General features: G+C 36.5%; 1 protein-coding gene across 1 annotated transcript; it reads right to left on the bottom strand.

Moving 5' to 3' along the window:
- Window positions 1–13795: 13795 nt before the first annotated feature.
- LOC107500354 (olfactory receptor 2T27-like) lies at window positions 13796–14734 on the bottom strand. Its single transcript, XM_016125475.2, has one exon. It carries the CDS (start codon window positions 14732–14734, stop codon window positions 13796–13798), a length of 939 nt encoding a protein of 312 aa, XP_015980961.2.
- Window positions 14735–15186: the final 452 nt, after the last annotated feature.

Genomic DNA, 15186 nt, shown 5'->3' with positions numbered 1-15186 from the left:
AGAAATCTAAATTTCATCATTGTTTGTGCTTACATGTGTTAGCATCTGTCTCACCCTTTACACTGTGAGGTTTACCATGGAAGGAACTGTATTTGCTAAATTTCACCTTCTATCTCCATCTAGCATGTTGCCTCCAGTCAAAACAAGTTACACACAGAATAAGGTCAGGGCTGGAACACATGCCTTTGTACTTTGGATTTTGTGTCTGGACCACATTAGTTGCTTTTAGCACAAAAAAATCATTTCCTCCCCTAAAGGCGTTACTTTATTTTGCCTGATGCCCTTTACTGGCTTCAAAGCACTTTCTAGCAATTTATATTATTAGGATTTATGGGATGAAGCTGGGCATAGTGATGTCCACTTGAGCAATGATGTCTGGAAAAGTGCACACAACCTGCCAAGTCATATACATAAATAACACTTTCCGACTCCTGAGTAAGTCCCTGTTTACCAAGATTGAGCCTCACAAACACTACTAATGGATAACTGTAGAATTTGCATTATGAGTGGATGTTCACAATCTGGAAAAGTTAGAAGACGTCCTTGTCAAGATGCTCACCTTGTAATTCGTGTCCATTCATTACAATTTCTTAGAAAGCATAAAATGTTTAAAATTCCTTCTGACCATTGGTACTGGGTATTCTGTTAAGGAAGAACGAGTAGACCATTTGAGTAGGAAGGGCATAACTGAGTGGGTCTCGCTAGGCTGTCGCACCTCAGTCTGCCAGTTTGTGAGCAGGGGTGGGATTGCCCTAATCCCCAGTGCCATGGTACCAGATGAGAGGCTGGTCAGCGTGAATGATGCTGCTCCATGGCTCAGCCCCGCCAGCTTCCCATTAAGGGCTGAGGCACCCAGGTGTGTTATCCTAGAGGGATCTTCTCCCCAGGATATAATTAGAACTTTTCAAAAGCAGCTCTGATTTTTCTTTTGGTTGTTTTGGTCAGCACCACCATAATTTCCCCAGAGGTCCAACTTGGAATTTTCTTTGACTTTTTAATTTTTAATCTCATTTAACAATTAGGCAAGTTAGTGATTGTTATCTTATTTTCTCCTTCCTTTTTATCCTCAAAACCCACTCTAGACCTCTTTCCTCAGTCTAGAATTATCTTTTTTATCCCATATCCCTAGCTAAATTATCCCTTTTTTTCAGGGTCAGATTTAAATCTTGCCTCCTCAGTGCAGTTTCTTTTATTTGCACAGTGAGTATCAACCTATTGTTCTTTAGTTATATGACATCTCTCTCTCTCTTTTGGCTTATCATACCTACATCATCCAGTTATTTGTATTTTACCACTCCTGAAGTTAATGATGAGATTTTAAAATATAGAACCTTTGTGTTGTGCCTCAGTTCTCCCTTTGTTTCCTAACTTATCCCCTCAGGCACCCATAGTTTGTTCTCTGTATCAATGAGTCTGTCTCTGTTTTTTGTTTGTTTGTTCATTTGTTTTAGATTTAACTTATAGTGAAATCATATGCTTTTTGTCTTTGTCTGAATAATTTTACTGATCATAATACCCTGTAGGTCCATCCAAATGGTCACAAATTGTAAATTTCATTATAGCTAAGAAATATTTCATTATATATGTGTACCATGTCTTTATCCAATTGATGATTTATTTAATTTATTGGGGTAACATTACTTAATAAAATTAAATAGGTTTCAATTGTACAATTCTATATGTCATATGTATATCGCAGTGTGTGTTTACCACACAAATTGAGTATGCTTCTATCACCCCTATTCACCCCTCTCTCCCTTCCCTCTGGTAACCACTAAACTGTTATCTGTTACTATGAGTTTTTGTTTTTTGTCTTGATCATCAGCTGCTTTCAGTTTTATATTTTATATATGAGTAAAATCATATGGTTCTCAACTTTTTCTGTCTTTTCTATTTATTTTGCTTAGCATGATAATCTCGAAATCCATCTATGTTGTCACGAATGGCAGTATTTCGTCTTTTCTTATGGCTGAATAATATTCTATTGTATATATGTACCACATCTTCTTTATCCAATCATCTATCAATGAACATTTGGGCTGCTTTCATGTCTTGGCCACTGTGAATAATATTGCTATAAATATCGGAGTGTACATATCTTTATGGATAAATGTTTTCAAATTTGGGGGTAAATACCCAGAAGAGGGATTGCTAGGTCATATGGTAGTTCTAATCTTAGTGTCTGGAGGAACCCCTATATTGTTTTCCATAGTAGTTGTACCAATTTACATTTCCACCAGCAGTGTTTGAGGGTTCTTTTTTCTCCACATCCTCTCCAATATTCATTATCACTTGCCCTGTTGATGATAGCCAAATGAGTATGAGATGGTATCTCATTGTGGTTTTGATTTGCACTTCCTTAATAGCTAGCAAAACTGAGCATTTTTTCATATGTCTGTTGGCCATTTGTCTTTTTGGGAGAAGTTTCTGTTTAGGTCTTCTGCCCATTTTTTAATTAGGTTGTTTGGGTTTTTTGTTATTATTGAGTTGCATGAGTTCTTTATGTATTTTGGTTATTAACCCCTTATCAGAGATGTTGTTTACAAATATCTGAAGTTCAATTGGTTGCCTCTTTGTTTTGTCAATGGTTTCTTTTACTGTACAGAAGCTTTTTAGTTTGATACATTTCCATTCATTTATTTTTTTAAGAGCAAATATTTTATTTTTTATTTATTTCTAAAATTTTAATCAGTGTCAAGTACACATTACATTGCTTAGACATCTATATAGTTAGTTAAATGATCCCCCCAATTGCTCCCTTCTTCCCCTGACCCTCCACCTAGCCAATGTATTAATGCTAATTGCATTTCCTATGCCTTGCTCCCCATCCCCATGACCATCCATCGGCTATGAATTTGTACTTCTTTAACCCGTCACCCCATTTGCCCAGCCTCCCAAATCCCAGTTCCCTCTGTCCGTCACCAAATTGTCCACTATATTTGTGAGTCTGTTTTTAATTAGTTTGTTCTTTTTATTCCTTAGATTCTTCATATGAGTAAAATCATATAGTGTTTATCTTTCTCTGTCTGACTTAAATACCTCATAGGTCCATCAAAGCAATATCTTTTTCCATCCCCTTCCTTTTCATATGTAAGGGTCTTGATTTTTTTTTTACTTTCAGCCACTCTATCTTTGGTTGGAGCACTTAATTCTTTTTCCTGTAAGGTACTTATTGATAGGAATATAGTTGTTATCATTCTTTATTCCTGTTTTTGATACACTTTTTTTTTTCTTTTTAAAGAAGTCTTTCCAACATTTCCTGTAATACTGGCTTGATATTTAGCTTATTTTTGTCTAGGAAACTCTTTACCTGTCCTTCAACTCTAAATGATAGCTTTGCTGGATAAATTATTCTTGGTTGTAGATCCTGGGTCTTCATCCTGTCAAATATTTTTTTGCCAAGTCCTTCTGTCCTTCATAATTTCTTTTGAGAAATCAGCTACCAGTCTTATGGATATTCCCTTATATGTAATTATTTGTTTTTCTCTTGCTGCTTTTAATATTCTTTGCATTTAACCTTTGGCATTTTAATTATGATGTGTCTAGGTGTGGGCTTCTTTGGCCCTCTGATTTTTGGAATTCTCTGAGCTTCCTGGGGTTTTATATCCATTTCCTTCACCAGGTTAGGAAAGTTTTCCATCATTATTTCTTCAAATAGCTGTTCAACATCTTGATTTTCTTCAGTTATGCCAATAAAACAAATATTTGGAGCCTTAATAGTGTCTTTATAGTATTGATATCTTTTTTCCTACCATTCTGATTGAGTGTCTTGATTGGCTTTCCTGTCTTCTAGATAGGGCATTTGATCTTCTTCTTTATTCATTTTGTTTATTCCTTTGTTTATTCCATTTAATATATTTCTCATCTCAAATAATGTGTGTTCCATTTCAGACTGGTTCCCTTTTATAATTTCATTTTCATTTTTATCCCTTTGTTGGAGTTCTCTACACTCCCCAAAAGTTTATTGAGCATCTTTATAACTAGTGCTTTGAACTCTGCATTTGTTAGATTACTTGACTCCAATAATGAATATAATTTGGACCTCTGTTCTGTTCTCTCATATAGTTTCTGCTGCTTTGTTTTCCCATTTTGGTTGCCTTTCCATGTCTGTTTCTATGTACTAAGCAAAGCTCCTAAGTCTCCCAGTCTTATTAGTGTGGATTTGTGAAGTAGGCATCCAGTGGCACAGTCCTGAGAGGGGTTTAGCTGCAGGCCAAGTGTGCTTATAGTTGCCTCAAAAGGCCACACCAGAAACCGAGGCCAGCTGCCTCCACTAGTGTGAGTCTCAGCAAGGAGCACCTGACTCACTGAGCATGCACCTGGATGTGGCTTGGGTGGGGCCTGAGTTGGGGTAGGCAGAGTATCAGGGAATCCTCTAGGCGGAGCGGCCTCTGTTATCTAGTTTGATGATATCAGGACTATGGGGGTACTGTGTCTGCACACTGGGAGCGGGAAGGGCTCAAGAGGGAACAATGGATACCTCCAGCCCTTCTGTAGCTAGCAAGTCTCGCTTAGGCCCTCACTCCAACAATGCCTCCCTGTAAGCTCCTGGTGACCCCTGTGCGCAGCTGAACGGGCACTGGTGCTCAGAGCGAGCAGGTCCATCAAAGCAAAAATTCGCTCAGGGTGTCTGCTGTTGCCACCGCCTCTGTCTCCCTCAGCCACTCAGGACCAGATCCCTGCATCCTTGCCCCTTCCTACCTTCTGCCATTGCAGAGCGCTTTCTTGGATTTCTCCGTAGTTGTATGGCTTGTTCATCTAGATTCCAGGTGATTTTTCCTTGCTCTTTGCTCCTTGTTTCCGTCACAACTTTGATTTGGTCGCCAGAGGGATGAACAGAGCCTCTATTATCTATGCCATTATTTTCTCCAACTCCCATTCATTTATTTGTGCTTTTATTTCCCTTGCCTTTAAAGTCAAATTCCTAAAATCCTCTCTAAATCCAGTATCCATGAGTTTAGTGCCTGTGCTTTCTTCTATGCAATTTATTGATTTGGGTCTTATATTTAGGTCTTTCATCCATTTTGAATTAATTTTGGTTTATGGTGACAGATAACAGTCTAATGTCATTCTTTTGCATGTGGCTTTCCAATTTTTCGGTACCATTTATTGAAGAAGCTTTCTTTTCTCCATTGTATGTTTTTTAGTTCCGTTGTCAAAAATTATTTGTCCATCTACATGTGAGTTTATTTCTGGACTCTCGATTCTTTTCCATTAGTCTGTGTGTCTTTTTTATTTTTTCCCCAGTAGCATGCTGTTTTGATTACTGTCACTTTGTAGTATAATTTGAAGTCAGGCAGAGTGATATCTCTAAACTTAATGTTTCTTTTCTCAGGATATCATTGGTTATTCAGGGTCTTTTGTGCTTTCATACAAATCTGATGATTTTTTGTTCTATTTCATTAAAAAATGCTTATGGGATTTTGATGAAGATTGCATTTAACTTATATAATGCTTTAGGTAATAAGGTCATTTTAACTATATTAATTCATCAAATCCATTAACACAAAATATTTTCTATTTCTTTGTCTTTTTCAATTTCTTTTAATAATGTCTTAGATTTTACTGTATAAGTCTTTCACATTCTTCATTAAGTTTATTCCTAGTTATTTTACTTTCTTGTTGCAATTGCAAAAGAAATTACTTTTTCCGAAAATTTATTATTAATGTATAGAAATACTGTGGATTTTTGTATGGCGATATTGTATTCTGAAGCTTGATTGATTCTAACAGTTTTTAAGTTGAGTCTTTAGGGGTTTTTTTTGTGTAGAAAATCATGCCATCTGCAAAAAGTGACAGTTTAATTTTTTATTCCCAATTTGGATGCCTTTTTTCTTTCTCTTGCCTGATTGTTCTAGCTAGGACTTCCAATACTATATAAATAATGGTGATAGCAGATAGCCTTGTCTGTTCCTGATCTTAGAGGGAAATATTTTAGTTTTTCACCATTAAATATGATGTTAGCTGGACTTTTGTCACATATAGCTTTTATTATGTTGTTGTGCTTTCCTTCTATACTCATTTTATTAACTGTTTTAATCATAAATGGATGGTATACCATATAAAATGCTTTTTTGATTTATTAACATGATCATATAATTTTTATTCTTAATTTTGGTTATGTGGTATATCACATTGTTTGATTTGCACATGTTAAACCATTCCTACGTTCCTGGGATGAAGCCCACTTGATCACGGTATATAATCTTTTTAATGTGTTGCTTGTATTAGATTTGCTGGTATTTTTATTTAGTATTTTTGTATCTGTGTTCATGAGAGAGATTACTCTACAGTTTTCTTTTTTTGAGTTATCTTTACAAGGTTTTGGTATCGGGGTGATGTTGGCCTAATAAATGTGTTAAGATGTATTGCCTCTCCTTCAGTATTTTGGAAAAGTTTGGAAAGAATAGGTATGAAATCATCTTTGACTGTTTGGTAGAATTCACTGGTGAAGCCATCTGTTCCTGGTCTTTTATTTTTTGAGAGGTTTTTGAAGATTGTTTCAATTTCCTTACTGTTGGTCAGTCTATTTAGATTTTCCAGTTCTTCATGAGTCAGTCTAAAAAGGTCTTGTGTTTCTTAGAACTTGTCCATTTCTTCTCGGTTATTGAATTTGGTAGTGTATAATCTTTCATAGTATTTTTGTTTGATTCTTTGTATTTTGGTGGTATCTGTTCTATCTTTGTTTTTTTTTTTCCTTAGTGAGTCTAGCCAGAGATTTGTAAATTTTATAAATCTTCTAAAAAAAAAAACAGCTCTTTTTGCATTAATTTTTTCTATTGTCCTTTTGTCCTCAATTTCATTTAATTCTGCTCTAATTTTTATTATGTCTTTCCTTCTGCTGACTTTGGGCTTTATTTGTCTTTCTTTTTCCAGTTCCTTAAGATGTAATGTTAGGTTGTTTATTTGGGATTTTTGTTTTTTTGTTTGTTTGTTTGTTTTAGAAAGACTTGTAATGATATAAACTTTCCTCTTATATCTGCTTTGCTGTATCCCAAAAGTTTTGATATGTTGTATTTTCTTCTCATTTATTTCTATGTATCTCTTCATCTCTTCTTTCATTTCTTCTTTGACCCAGTCATTCTATAGTAGAATGTTGTTTAATCTCCACATATTTGTGGTTATTCTCACTTTCTTTTTCAGTTGATCCCCAGTTTCAAATCATTATGGTCAGAGAATATGCTTGGTATGATTTTAATCTTCTTAAATTTGTGAGGCTAATGTATTCCTACATATGGTCTGTCCTTGAGAATGTTCAATGTGCTCTAGAGAAGAATGTGTAATATGGTGTTTTGTGGTGAAGGGCTCTATAAATGTCAATTGTGTCCAATTGGTCCACTGTGTCTTTTAAAGTTGATATTTATTTATTTTCTGCTTGGATGATCTATTCATATTCAACAGTGGGGTATTTAGATTCACTGCTATATAATTGTGTGCTTGTCAGTTTCTCCCTCTTGTTCTTTTAGAGTAGCTGCTTTATACATATTGGTGCTCCCTGATTGGGAGCATATATATTGATAAGTGTTATGTCTTCTTGATGTATGGTCCTCTTTGTCATTATGAAGTTTCTATCTTTGTTTCTCATTATTTTTTTTTATCTTGAAGTCTGTTTCATCAGATATAAATACAGTTATACACACTTTTCTTGAATGCCATTTGCTTGGAGTATCATTTTCCTCCCTTTTACTTTGAGTCTGTATTTGTCTTTGGAATTGATGTGTCTCCTGAAGGCAGCATATAATGTTGTTTTTGTTTTTTAAATTCTTTCCACTACTCTCTGTCTCTTAATTGGTGAGTTTAGTCCATTAACATTTAGGGAGATTGTTCAAATATAAGGTTTTCCTATAGCCATTTTATCTTTTGTTTTCTGGTAGCTCAACGTCTCCCTTTTTTCTTTGTCCTTGTGTTTCTGTCTCTTATTTTGATTTGGTGGTTTTCTATAATTTTTCCTCTGTTCTTTCCTATTTTATATTATGAGTTTCAGTTCTGGAATTTTTGTATGTGCTTACCATTAAGTTCATGTAAAAGAAAGTTTTATATATACAGTAGTATATTTTTGTTTGTTTGTTTCTTATCTCCATTTTCCTTTGCAGATTCAGACCTTTACTTTTATCCCTTCTTTTGTTTTTATTGTCACAAATTGTCCCTATTTATACTATTTAGTATGATTTATACTATTTAGGTTGCAATAGTGGTTGTTATCTTCTCTTTCAAATTTTTTGACCTTTAATCATTATATAATATTTAAGTTTATAATACATTGTTATTAATAAGGGAATAAGGGTTACACTTTCCTATTTCTGTCAGTCATGGTATTTATAGTTTGGGGGAGCATTGTCTTTTTATTTCAGGTAGAAACCTTCAGTATTTCCTATAATGTATGTCTGAAAAGGTCTTTATTTCTCTTTCATATACAAAGGAGAACTTTGCTGGATATATTATTCTTAGCTGGTAATTTCTCTCTTTTAATAGTTTAAATATTTGATCTTACTTTCTCCTAGCTTGTAAAGTTTGTCCTGAAGTGTCCAGTAATAATCTGATTTTTTTTGGGGGGGGGGGGTGAGGAGGGTATCATCTTCTTTTCCCTGGCTGCCTTGAGAATTCTTTCTTTGTCATTAATTTTTGACAATTTTAATACAATGTGTCTTGGAGAAGGCTATTTTGGATATAGATAATTAGGCATTCCCTTTGCTTCTTAGATTCATGGATTTAATTCTTTAAAAAAAAAAAAAAAGACTCTCTGTTCCCTTCTCCCTTTCTTCTCCTTCTAGTATACCCATAATTTTATATTGCTTTTTCTGCTGAAATCAGACAGTTCTTATAAAGGTTTTTTTTTTCCACTCCCAAGTCTCTCTCCTTTCATCTGCATCATTTCTAGATTTCTGTCTTTGATATCACTAATACTTTCCTCCACCTGTTCAGCTTTATTTCCTAAGCTTGCTCTTTCATTCTTCATCACTTTTGTTGAGTTCTTCAGCTCCAGAAGTTCTACTTGGTTATATTTTAAAGTTTCAGTATTTTTTGGTAAGGTTACTTTAGTTCATTGATTTTATTTTTGAGGTCATTAAACTGCCTGAGTATTTTTGCATCTTGTGGAGTTTTTTCAGAATTGCAATCTTGAATTCTCTGTCATTTGAATCACATATTTCTATGTCTTTAAGCTTATTTTCTGGAGATTTTTTATTTTCTTCCCGAGCTGCCTTGTAACCTTGGTTGTTCATGGTATTCGATGAATTATTTCTTCACGTAAGCATTTATGGGAATGAACTCTGCTTTTTTAAAAAAATTATTATTATTAAGGGTGATCCCTCTTTAAAAGGTTGATAAGAAGAGGGTTTCTTTTTGTTTTCTAATAGGTAACACACAAGTCTTCTGCACTGTCCAGGCCTCTCAGATCTCTGCTTGTGGAAAAAAAAAGGAAGGAGGAGGAGGAGGAGGAGGAGGAGGAGGAGGAGGAGGAGGAGGAGGAGAAGAAGAAGGAGAAGGAGGAGGAGGAGAAGGAGAAGGAGGAGGAGGAGGAGGAGGAGGAGGAGGAGAAGGAGAAGGAGAAGGAGAAGGAGAAGGAGAAGGAGAAGGAGAAGGAGAAGGAGAAGGAGAAGGAGAAGGAGAAGGAGAAGGAGAAGGAGAAGGAGAAGGAGAAGGAGAAGGAGAAGGAGAAGGAGAAGGAGAAGGAGAAGGAGAAGGAGAAGGAGAAGGAGAAGGAGAAGGAGAAGGAGAAGGAGAAGGAGAAGGAGAAGGAGAAGGAGAAGGAGAAGGAGAAGGAGAAGGAGAAGGAGAAGGAGAAGGAGAAGGAGAAGGAGAAGGAGAAGGAGAAGGAGAAGGAGAAGGAGAAGGAGAAGGAGAAGGAGAAGGAGAAGGAGAAGGAGAAGGAGAAGGAGAAGGAGAAGAAGAAGAAGAAGAAGAAGAAGAAGAAGAAAGAAGAAGAAGAAGAAGAAGAAGAAGAAGAAAGAAGAAGAAGAAGAAGAAGAAGAAGAAGAAGAAGAAGAAGAAGAAGAAGAAGAAGAAGAAGAAGAAGAAGAAGAAGAAGAAGAAGAAGAAGAAATGCCTTTTACTCTCTGGAAAGATGTGTGTCACCTGTGTGACCAGCTTACCCATGGGAGAATGTGGCGGTCAATGGGAATCCAAACCTCCTAAGAGTCCCTGACATCCCTGTCCTTCCCCAATAGCCAGATGCTGTGCTGGGGCCCCTTGCTAACTCTGACAGGGTACTGAGTTATGGAGCCTGGCCACCTCTCCCCACCATCTAGGCATACTCCTAGATGGTGGGGAGAGGTGGCCAGACTCTGTAATTCAGCTTTCTGGCTCACAATGGTTGTTGTTAACACATAACTTTTGCCTCTATATTTCATCTCTGCTCTGCTCTCTGCCCTGATCTCTGGGCTCTGCCATATGGAATATGCTGGTCACTCAGGCAGGAATGCTCAAGGCTACAAAGAGTGCACACCACTGCCTACTCCCCACCCTCTCTCTGTGCCTTACAGGGAGCTCCAGGATGCATCTCTAGAACCAGTCTTTGCTCCTCTGCCTTTCCTCCTCCCTTGTTCACCTAATCCTTTCACCTTCAAATGCTCTGATGCATAGATCTCTCAGACATGTTTGTGTGCTAGGCTGGGTGTTCTCCATTGTGTTGTAGCTGTTCAGCTTGTAATTTTAAGGGGAGAGGTCAGGGGTATCACTCACACCACATGATCTTGACATCAGTCCTCTTTATTGAATCATCTATTAATGGACATTTAGATTGCTTCTGTATCTTGGCTATTGTGAATAATGCCACAGTGAACATAAGGTGCATATGTTTTTCAAGTCACTATTTTGGGTTTCTTTATATAAATACCCAAAAGTGGAATTTTTGAGTCATATAGTAGTTCTATTTTTAATTTTTCAAGGAACCTCCATACTATTTTCCATAATGGCTGTACCAATTTGCAGTCCCACAAACAGTGCATGAGAGTTCCCTTTTCTCCACATCCTCACCAGCATTTGCTGTTTATTGTCTTTTTGATCGTAGCCATTCTGACAGGTGAGAGGTGATATCTCATTGTGGTTTTGACTTACATTTCCATGGTGATTAGTGATACTGAGCATCTTTTCATGTGTCTGTTGAACATCTGTATATCTAAAGAAATGTCTATTCATGTTCTTTGCTTATTTTTTGATCAGATTGTTTGTTTTTTATATTGAGTTGTTGAGTTATTTATATATTTTGGATATTAACCTTATATAGATGTATCACTCGCAGTGTCTTCTCCCATTCAGGAGGTAGTCTTTTCATTTTGTTGATGGTTTCCTTTGCTGGGCAAAACCTTTTTAGTTTGATATAATCTCATTTGTTTATTTTTTCTTCTGTTTCCCTTGCCCAATGAAATATATTTAAAAATATATTACTAAGAGAAATGTCAGAGAATTTTCTGCCTATATTTTCTTCTAGGAGTTTAATGGCTCCAGAGCTTACATTGAAGTCTTTAACACATTTTAACTATATTCTTATGTATGGTATAGAAAAGTGGTCTAGTTTCATTTTTTACACGTATCTATCCAGTTTTCACAACAGCATTTATTGATAAGACTGTCTTTACCACATTGTATATTCTTGCCTCCTTTGTCATAAATTAAATGGCCATATTGGCATAAATTTATTTCTGGGCTTTCTGTTCTGGTCCATTGATATATATGTCTGTTTTTATGCCAGTGCCATACTTTTTTGATTACTATAGTCTGGTAGTATAGTTTGATATCAGGTAGCTTTATACTGCCAGCTTTGTTCTTTTTCAAGATTGCTGTGGCTCTTTGGGTTCTTTTGTACTTCCATATAAATTTTAGGGTTATCTATGGTAGTTCTGTAAAAGATGCCATTGGTGTTTTGATAGACATTGCATCAAAGCAGTAGATTGCTTTGGATAATGTGAATATTTTAGCGATGTTAATTTTTTCATCCATTAGCATAGCATACCCTTCCATTTATTTATCATATTTAATTTTTTTAGCCAATGTTCTATAGTTTTTAGAGTACCAAAATATAAGCTTTTATCGTATGCATTCCTCTCCCCACCAAACCTTCTATTCTTCCTCAAAAATTTCTTCTAGCAATCCTTCTCGTTATTTTATATACTTTTTATTTATCATTTATAAAAGTTGTACAATTTTTCATAAGATAAATGGACTACAATTTGTTTGGTCATTATTATACTGGTTATTGCCAGTCTTTGAGTAAACAATTCAGCAAAAAGCATGTGTGTACCTATGTTAAGTATTAATATTTTTATTCGATTTATTTTAGAAAATTTCCAAAAGGAGAATTCTTAAAAATGAAAGACAATATTTGAATTTAATAAACTGCATTCCAAAAGCCATAATACTGCACATTTATATTAACAATCAAAAAGAAATCCTTTTTACACATTATATTCACTAACAGGTTTTAGAGTGCTTTTTGGTTTTGATGAGTTGAAGGAGGTTGAAACAATATACACTACAATTTAATTTATATTTCCCATTAGGAATAACTGGTTACCATTTATAATGGACTCTGCAATAAATTTCAATCATAAAGTTTCATTGTTTTTCATGTAGGCTCACATCAAAACCATTTTCTTCATCACAGAAAACTGAAAAAAAAAATTCTGCATCAAGAGAATCTTGACTTGAGCCTAATTATTGGAACTCACAATTCTAACATCCATTCTGGTGTTAGGCAGCAATCATGTTTGTGTGTGCTTCCATATGCAGTTGTGCATTGCCTCTTAAGGAGTCCAACAAAGCACTTCTCTGATGTCCATACAACAAATTAAAATTCTGGTCATCTCTGTTGGTTATTTCAATCGTATTCATGGGTCCACTCTGTTCCATTCTTTGGTGAATGTTCATGTACTTTACATAGACTGCCAACCCCAACGAACTCCGATCACTTTTATCTTTGGATGTGTGCCAGTATCTCCTAAGAGTTCAAAAGTATCCTATTAAGAAAGAAAGCCCTGAACATTCACTGACTCCAAGGAGTCTGCTTTATATTTTCCGTGTCCAAAAGGTACTTTCTCTGGACAGGTGGCATGTAGGTAGAGCTTTTTGAGGCCATTATCTTCACTCTTTTGAATTACAACTGTACTCACTGAATGAGGGGCTTGAAGCTGGAGCTCATGAGGACTTGGGGAGCTTGTAAAGTCAAGAGGAAAGACAACTGCCTGTCACTTACCCATAGCAGACATTACCTCCACCCAAAGCTGGGTGCATCAGCTTCTTACACTGTACCTGAGCTTAGGAGTCTTGCTTATCAGAGAATTACAAGGACGGTTCTATCCAAGATAGGCAGAGAAAATACAGCCAACATTTGAGTTTATCAGGGCATTCAGGAGAGGAAAAAAAGTTATCTTATAATTGTCCCTAATAAGATCATTCTTTTTTACATCTTAGTCATGTTTGTCTTTCCTAAGTTAACATCTATCAATGGAAATTAACAAGACCTTAATCCCCAATAAAGCCAAACAGAGCTTAGCCTAAAGACACTGAGAAATGTCTAAATGTTCCAGTTATAAAATAAAGGAAATTGTAACTTTATGCTTATGAACTGGTTTGTAGAACAGCAGTTGAATTGATCCATTTTGGAAACAAACAGTTAGAAACTATTTTCAAAAATTTGTTAACAAACAATATTAAAGTGATATTGTCAACTAAATTTAACCATATAGTTTGGCCATCAGGCAGCAGCAAATTCCTTATGCTAGAATATTTGCTTACACATGTCGCTGGTCTATGCTCTCGACCCTCTAGATACTGTTTTCCACCTTGGTATCTATGTGTCCTATTTAGAGACTTGATGTTTTCCCAGGACTTTCTGCACAGCCCCTACTACATCCCTGTTTCTCAGGCTGTAGATAAATGGATTTAGCATGGGTGTGAGGACAGTGCAAAACACAGACACAGCCTGCTCCTGCTCAGGGCTGTGGGAGGAACCAGGTGTCATGTACAAATAAACACATGGCCCTAGATAAAAACTTACCACTAAAAGATGGGAGGAGCAGGTGGCCAAGGCTTTTTTCCTGCCTTGGGGAGATTTCATACGAAGGACAGTAAGGAAGATGAAGATGTAGGAAGCCGTGATAAGTCCAAAAGGGATGATGATAAATGAAATGCCCATCACAAAGACCACCAGCTCATAGGTGGAAGTGTCTTTGCATGAGATCTTCATAATTGCTGGCATCTCACAGAAGAAATGGTGGATTTCTCTGGAGCCACAGATAGGCAGATTCATAGTATAAATTGTGTGGGCCGTGGAAGCCAAAATACCCCCCATCCAAGACACTACAGCCATTTGCAGGCAGACCTTATAGTTCATGATGACCACATAGCTCAAGGGGTTACAGATAGCTACATATCTGTCATAAGCCATGAGAGTCAAGAGAATGCATTCAGCACCCCCAAGAGTAAAGAAGAAAAATATCTGGGTTCCACAGGCAAGACGCGTGATGGTCTTCCTCCTGGAGAAAAAGTTAATCATCATTTTTGGAACGGTACTGCTGATGAGGGCCAAATCCACAAGGGAAAGCTGGCTGAGCAGAAAGTACATTGGGGTGTGGAGCCTCAAGTCCACGGCAATCAGGAGCAGCAGAGCAGAGTTCCCTGTGACTGCAGTGAGGTAAAGCAAAATGATAGCATAGATAAGGATGCTGACGAACTTCACATCAGGGAAGAGTCCCAAGAGAATAAAATCTGTTGCCAGTGTCTCGTTCACTCCCTTCATGGCTATGATTGATCTGGTTCTATCAAAATACACCAAGAAAAACAAAAGTCAAATAAAATATTGTAAGGCCTTTCAAAAAAAAGTACTTACAGTTATTGCTGTAATTTTGTAAAGAAAAAAACTCCACAAATTTTAGCAGCTTATGACAAAAAATATACATATTCTCTTGCTCCTATATCTGTGGGTCAGTTGGGGCATTTGGCTTCGAGAAGCAGGTCAGGTACAGATGTCCTCCACCAGATATGTCTCACTGTGGGGCTAGCTCCTCTCAAGGAAGAAGGCAGATGCCAAAAAGGGTCAAGTAGAGTCACAATGTTCCCTAAAGCCTGAGCACAGAACTCATGCTATCGCTTTCAATCACATTCCACTGACAAAAACAAGTCACACACAGAAAGAAGCCCAGCATCTATTTGGTGGAAAAGGAACCTCCACCTACAGGGAACCATAAAAAG

Source organism: Rousettus aegyptiacus, unplaced genomic scaffold, assembly GCF_014176215.1.
Source record: "Rousettus aegyptiacus isolate mRouAeg1 unplaced genomic scaffold, mRouAeg1.p scaffold_m13_p_7, whole genome shotgun sequence".
Taxonomy (NCBI): domain Eukaryota; kingdom Metazoa; phylum Chordata; class Mammalia; order Chiroptera; family Pteropodidae; genus Rousettus; species Rousettus aegyptiacus.
This window is presented reverse-complemented; position numbering and strand designations above follow the sequence as displayed.

What these genes read in the sequence shown, in the direction of transcription:
- LOC107500354 (XM_016125475.2), bottom strand. Translation starts at nt 14,734, where the DNA reads ATGAAGGGAGTGAACGAGACACTGGCAACAGATTTTATTCTCTTGGGA.